Source organism: Harpia harpyja, chromosome 13, assembly GCF_026419915.1.
Source record: "Harpia harpyja isolate bHarHar1 chromosome 13, bHarHar1 primary haplotype, whole genome shotgun sequence".
NCBI classification, from domain to species: Eukaryota; Metazoa; Chordata; class Aves; order Accipitriformes; family Accipitridae; genus Harpia; species Harpia harpyja.
Genome location: NC_068952.1, coordinates 39,731,650 through 39,737,649, shown reverse-complemented (window position 1 = coordinate 39,737,649; position 6,000 = coordinate 39,731,650). Strand labels below are relative to the sequence as shown.

Here is a 6,000-nt window from a genome sequence, read left to right as displayed (position 1 = left end):
GACCCTGAGGAGGGATGGCCCTGCCTGCCAGGGAGCCGCAGCAGCACCAGGCTCTGCCTGCCCTTTCGGGGTGCGGGGAGACGTGGCAGGGCTGGGGGCTGGCACCATGGCATGCCCAGAGCCCGGCTTTTCCCTGCCTGCCTGCTCAGCTGGTCCCTGCCAGCCACAGCCCCAGGAGCCCAGGAGGGGGATGCACCCCCGAGCCTCGGGCAGCCCCTCGGGAAGAGCACATGGAAGAAGCATCCCTCTGCTCGGCACAGATTCGAAGGCATCGCAGAGTTTCGAAGGTTTATTTCGCACAGAGGGTGGGGGGAGACAAAACAGTACAAAAACTTTACAGTCACCGTGACTTATTTACAACCAACATTATCCCCAAAGTCACTGCGTGGCAGTGTGGCGTGGGCACGGCCACGAATGTGAGCGCCCATCTGTACACGCACCCCGAGCTCTGCTGGCACCGCAGCGTGCACGGAGGAGCCACTGCAGCGTCTCGGGGCTGGATTGGCCCTGCTGCCACCTCCCAACACGCTGGCAGTGCAAAAGGGTTTAAAGCAAGAGCTTAACCTCCCTGCCCTCACCCCACTGCCCCACGTACCCAGACCAGCATGCAGGGGCCTCAGGATGAAAACCGCCCTTCTACAATGCTCTCCCCACTTGACCCCGCTGCTGCTGCTCCTCCAGCTTGATCCATCCAACCTCCCACCCTCGAATGGCACAGAAACATGGACATCTGCCCCAAACAGAGAGGGAGAAACAGAAGGAGATTTGACAAGAGCATAATTCACTTTTTTTGCCCAGTCCCCCATGCTTGGAGCTCCCCTTGCTCCCTTGTGCTTTTCCTTTGCTAAAGGTATCGCTGGAGTTCCCGGGATCGCACCCAGCCCTGGGAATGCAGTGGCTGGGACAGGGATGGAGCGGAGATCCTGGAAAGGGCTTGTGCCTGCAGGAGGCTCTTCTCCCCTTCCCAAGGGGCTGTCCAAAACCCGGCCAAGCCTGGAATGACAAGGTTCTTCGAGAAAGCAGAGCCGCCAGCCACAGCCTCCTGCCACCAGCCGTGCCAGGAAGCACCCCCGGGTGGGAGCTGGTCCCCTGTCCACACAGCGAGCGCAGGCACGTCCCCGAGGCTGCGCTGCCTCTTGGCCAGCAGCGTGGGAGCTTTTTCCTAGCTGGTTCCAGCTCTCCAGCACCAACAGCATGGAGGAGCTGGCTCCTCGGGCCCTGCTGTGATTGCGAGCGCTCCCAAGGGATAGCCCCTCTCCTCTCCGGGTCAGTGCGTGCACCGGAGGGTCCTTCCAGCACCATTGTCCCCAGCGCCGCTCCTCCGTCCACTTCGCGACACCCGGCCCTGCAAGAAGAGGGTGGGAGGTGACGCAGCATCACCCACCGGGCTCAAGCCTCACAGCCTGCATAGCACCGGGGATGGGGACCCAAAGCCACCGCCCAGGAGAAAGGGCAGCGGTGGGCACGGAAGGGGATCCAGGACTGGAGCTGGGCAAAAAGCGCCATGCATGAGGTCTGGAGCTCCAGCAGTACGTAAGCCAACACGGCAGAAGCAGCCGCCCCCATGGGGGTTAAGCATCCCGGGGCAGGCAGGGAGGTGTCAGCAGATGGCCGGGCTGATGCCAGGCTCACGTGCCCGAAAGCAGGCAGCTGCCTGCGGGCTGGCCAAAGGCTGCGCTCCCCCAGGGAAGGCAGCGGCCAAAGCGGGCAGAGGAGACGCTGCGAGGGATGATCGCCCCGACACCGCTGCAGTGCTGGCTGAGGGGAAGCACACTCACTCTCTTCCCGGCTCTCGGCTGCTCCCAGTCAGATGGAAGGACCAGCTGGCATCTCTCTGCCGGAAAACCTTAAACAGGACAGCACAGTGCATGAAGAGCCCAGACCTTTCCCACTATTTACCATCCCGTGTTCCTAGCATGGATAAATCCTTCCTCAGAACATGCGAGTTCAGCAAACACTTTCTGGCACCTCTTTCTGCACATCTCTGCCGACGGCAGCTCTTCCTGTGCGTGCTGGCAGGAACATCTCCTGCCTTTGGGCATCAGGAGGGGTTTCAGACCAGAGAAAGCCAGTTAAAATCCACAGTAACCAGAATAATTCAAATTTTGTCATACTAATAAAAAACTCAGGGGGAAAAACCCCCACCCTGTAGTTTGCAGAAGGAGGTATAAACCCACATAAGGGTGCAGGCAGCAGGCTGGCAGGGCAGAACCACAGCACGGGCGTCCCTGCCAGCCCTCTGCCCTGGCATGGGGCTGCCAGCTACGGGAAGCCCATCTCCCATCCACAGGGCTGACAGCAGTGAGGGACAGAGGGTGAAGAAATAAATTTCCTTCCCAGATTTACGCTCTGTCGGAGGGCAAAGTGACCCACAGAACCCAGGCTGGCAACAGTGGCCCCCAGCTGCCTCACTGCGGGGGGGGGGGGGTGTCCCACGTTTTCCTTCTTTAACAGCAGAAAGCGGGAGTGGGGGGAGAAGGAGGGGAATCCCAGGCTTTGGGATGCATTCCTGTTTGGCTGGCTTGCTTCCCTATTCACCACCAGTGTTTTTCTTTACCCAGGAACAGCAGACCCCATCCTGGCAGGCTGGGGTGTTCCCCGGGAAGGGACAAGGCAGGACTGGGCTGGGACCCCAGTTTTGCAGCCCAGTGGAGGGGCCAAGGTTTTAGGGGAACCTAAAGGCAGACGGCAGTGATTCCCAGCCCCGCACCCCAGCACCTCTCCCACGCACACCAGGGTCTGCCTGCCCTCCAGCTCCGGTGTCTGCCTGCCCTCCGGCTTCATGCTGTGCCATCAGACCGCGGCCCCACCATCGACAGCGCCCCTGGTCGCACCCCAAAGGGCTGGTCCCCCGGAGCCCCCCGAGCGAGCGCCTGCGGGTACTTACTCGTCAAGCTGTGAGCACAGCGTGGTCTGGGTGCCCTGCGGCCGGGACTCGCCCAGGGGCCGCTGCCGGTGGCCGCTGCCCTGGGACAGGCTGGTCTCCTCCATCCAGCTGCTGCAGCGGCTGCTGCTGCCCCCAGCCTCGGCGTCCTCCCCGGGGTGTCCAGGGGCTGCCGCCTTGCTGTCCTCTGAGGGTCCCCCCCGGGGGCTGAAGGCACAGGGGCAGCGCTGCAGGTCCTGCGAGACGGCGTGGAGCCGGCGGTCTGCACGGCGCGGACAGCACAGCAGCTTGCGGAAGGCGCTTCTGAAGTCGGGGCTGCGGCAGTAGATGATGGGGTTGAAGGCTGAGTTGACGTAGCCCAGCCAGTTGAGGAAAAGGAAGAGCTGATCCGACACCAGCGGCCGGCAGAAGACCTTGATGATGTTGGCCACGAAGAAGGGCAGCCAGCAGAGCGTGAAGGTGCCCATGATGATGCCCAGGGTCTTGAGCGCCTTGTGCTCCTTGATAGCCAGCAGACGGGAGGGCCGTCTCCGCCGGCTGCTCCTGGAGCTGCGCCTGGGGGGCTCCTGCAGGAACCTCACCTTGTCCTTGCCGATGATCTGGACGTGCCGCGTGGCCACGGCGAAGACGCGGACGTAGACGAAGATCATGACGAGCAGGGGCACGTAGAAGGAGATGGTGGAGGAGATGATGGCGTAGGTCACGTTGGTGACAAAGTCGCAGCAGCGCGGGTCGTCGTAGCAGCGCACCGCCTGCTCGTCCGCCCCGTCCCGCCACCAGTGGTTCATGATGGGCAAGAAGGAGATGAAGGCAGAGATGGCCCACACCAGGCACACCACGGCCCGCGCCCTGCTTTTGGTCACCAGCGCCTCGTACTGCAGCGGCGACGTGATGGCGAGGTAGCGATCCACGGCGATGGCGCACAGCGTCTCGATGCTGGCCGTGACGCACAGCACGTCCAGCGAGGTCCACAGCTCGCACGCCATCGTGCCGTAGGGCCAGTGGCCGCTCAGCAGGATGGTGGCCCCCGGCGGCACCACCAGCAAGCCCATGATGAGGTCGGCGCAAGCCAGCGAGGTGACGAAAACGTTGGTCATGGTCTGCAGCCGCGGCGTCTTGGCGATGGCCACGATCACCAGCAAGTTGCCGGCCACGATGACCAGCACGGTGAGGCTCAGGGCGGCCCCCACCACCCACTGCCGGCTCAGGCTGGCGGCCCCGCTGCAGTTGCCGCCGGCGCCCAGCGCTGCAGCCCCCCAGGCGCTGCCGTTGCCCGCGGGCGGGGGACTCATCTCCGCCGGCCTTGGTGGGAGGGAGGGAGGGGGGGGGGCACGGCTCCGGCACCCCCGACGTGCGCGGCCCCGCTCCCTCCCCGCGGCCGCCGGAGCCCGGAGCAGCCCTCGGGGCGGACCGGCGGGGCTGCGGCGGGGCCGGGCTCCCCTCGGCGGCGCTCCCCGGGCCGCTGCTGGGAGGAGGAGCCTTTAAAGGAGCGGGGCGGCCCCGGGCTGCCCCGCTCCGGACATCAATGAAAGAGGAGAGGGCTGCGGCACCGCCTCCCCCCACCCTCCCCACCCCACCCCCGGCCGGGCGCCCCCCGGACCGCCCCGCTCCCTCCGGTATCCCCACGGTGCGCCCCGGCCCCTCGCCGCGCACCCTTCCCCCGCCTCCCAGCCCCTCACCCTGCGCTCCAGCCCCTCGCCCTGCGCTCTTCACCCTGCGCTCCAGCCCCTCACTGTGCGCTCCTGTCCCTCGCCCTGCGCCCCTCACCCTGCGCTCCAGCCCCTCGCCCTGCGCAATTCTCCCTGCGCTCCAGCCCCTCGCCCTGCGTTCCCGTCCCTCTCCCTGCGCCCCTCACCCTGCGCTCCAGCCCCTCTCCCTGCGCCCCTCACTGTGCGCTGCAGCCCCTCACCGTGCGCTCCAGCCCCTCACCGTGCGCTCTAGCCCCTCGCCCTGCGTTCCCGTCCCTCGCCCTGCGTTCCCGTCCCTCGCCCTGCGCCCCTCACTGTGCGCTCCCGTCCCTCTCCCTGCACCCCTCACCCTGCGCTTCAGCCTCTCGCCCCGGTCCCACACCATCTGTCCTTGTTCTCCACACACCCTGCACCATGCCATGCTCATACCAGCCCCTCACCATGCGCCCGGGTCCTTCTCTGTGCACCCCTCACCCTGCATCCCTCCATTCCCTTTGCACACCCCTCACCGTGTGCTCTGGTCCTTCTCCATGCACCTCAGCGTCTTGCCCTGCATCCCTTGCTCTAAACCCCTCACCGTGCATCCCAGGACTTTGCTACGTGTCTCTCTGCGTACACCCCTCACTGTGCTCAGGCTCTCCCTGGGCAGGAGAGGCTGTCCCTGGTGGGGACAACAGCCCTGTCCCCCCAACATCAGCAGAGGGATGACAAGATGACAGCCCCGCTCCAAAAGACGGCACCCAGGGCATCTCACAGTCACCATTTCACTTCCACATTTATTGCCCAAAACTCCTTCCCAGCTGATGGAGGAGAACGGGCTGACCTTTGTTGTTCCCCCTCCTGAATTTGGGTGGGTGCTGGTGTTCTGGAGACCCCCACCCACAATTCCTTCTCCACTCACACATGGTGGCAGGGAGCCACCTCAGACTGGAAGGCACTGGGCTGCTCCAGAGCCCCAGCAGCCTCGGCCCCATCACTGCCCCCAGCTCCACTCCTCCTGAGGGCCCCTGGGCAGACTCCAGAGCGGGTAATTTTTTCACTATCAGCTATTTATACAAATACTGGAACTTCTAAGACAGGCGCTCTCCAAATATGGCATTTTGAAGTTTCAGCCAAATGGGGGAATGTTGACAAAGAGGAAAAAAATATGTGTAAAAAATTATCCAGTTGGCATTTCTTCCCATTCATGAGATAGCAAAACAGAGCCCCATTTTTACAAGCTTGATCTTTACAAGATTGTTTTGGTTTTTCAAAGCAGTCAGATGCGGGCTTGATGCAACCCCTTTTAGCTCCCAGCTCTGGCATTAATTGCTGGCTTGGACCAAGCCCTGGACTTGCTATTTACAGCGCGATTTGTCCCTCCACTGGAACGGTACACAGCACAAACAAGATGCGTACAGGGAAGTTGTCATCTTTTCAATGTCGCTG

General features: G+C 63.4%; 1 protein-coding gene across 1 annotated transcript; it reads right to left on the bottom strand.

Moving 5' to 3' along the window:
* Positions 1-276: 276 nt before the first annotated feature.
* Positions 277-4,176, bottom strand: ADRB3 (adrenoceptor beta 3). Its single transcript, XM_052806115.1, has 3 exons — positions 2,888-4,176; positions 1,779-1,846; positions 277-1,345 (listed from the first exon to the last, which is right to left on the bottom strand). Exons 1-2 carry the CDS (start codon positions 4,174-4,176, stop codon positions 1,807-1,809), a joined length of 1,329 nt encoding a protein of 442 aa, XP_052662075.1. The 3' UTR covers positions 277-1,345; positions 1,779-1,806.
* Between the last annotated feature and the right edge of the window lie 1,824 nt (positions 4,177-6,000).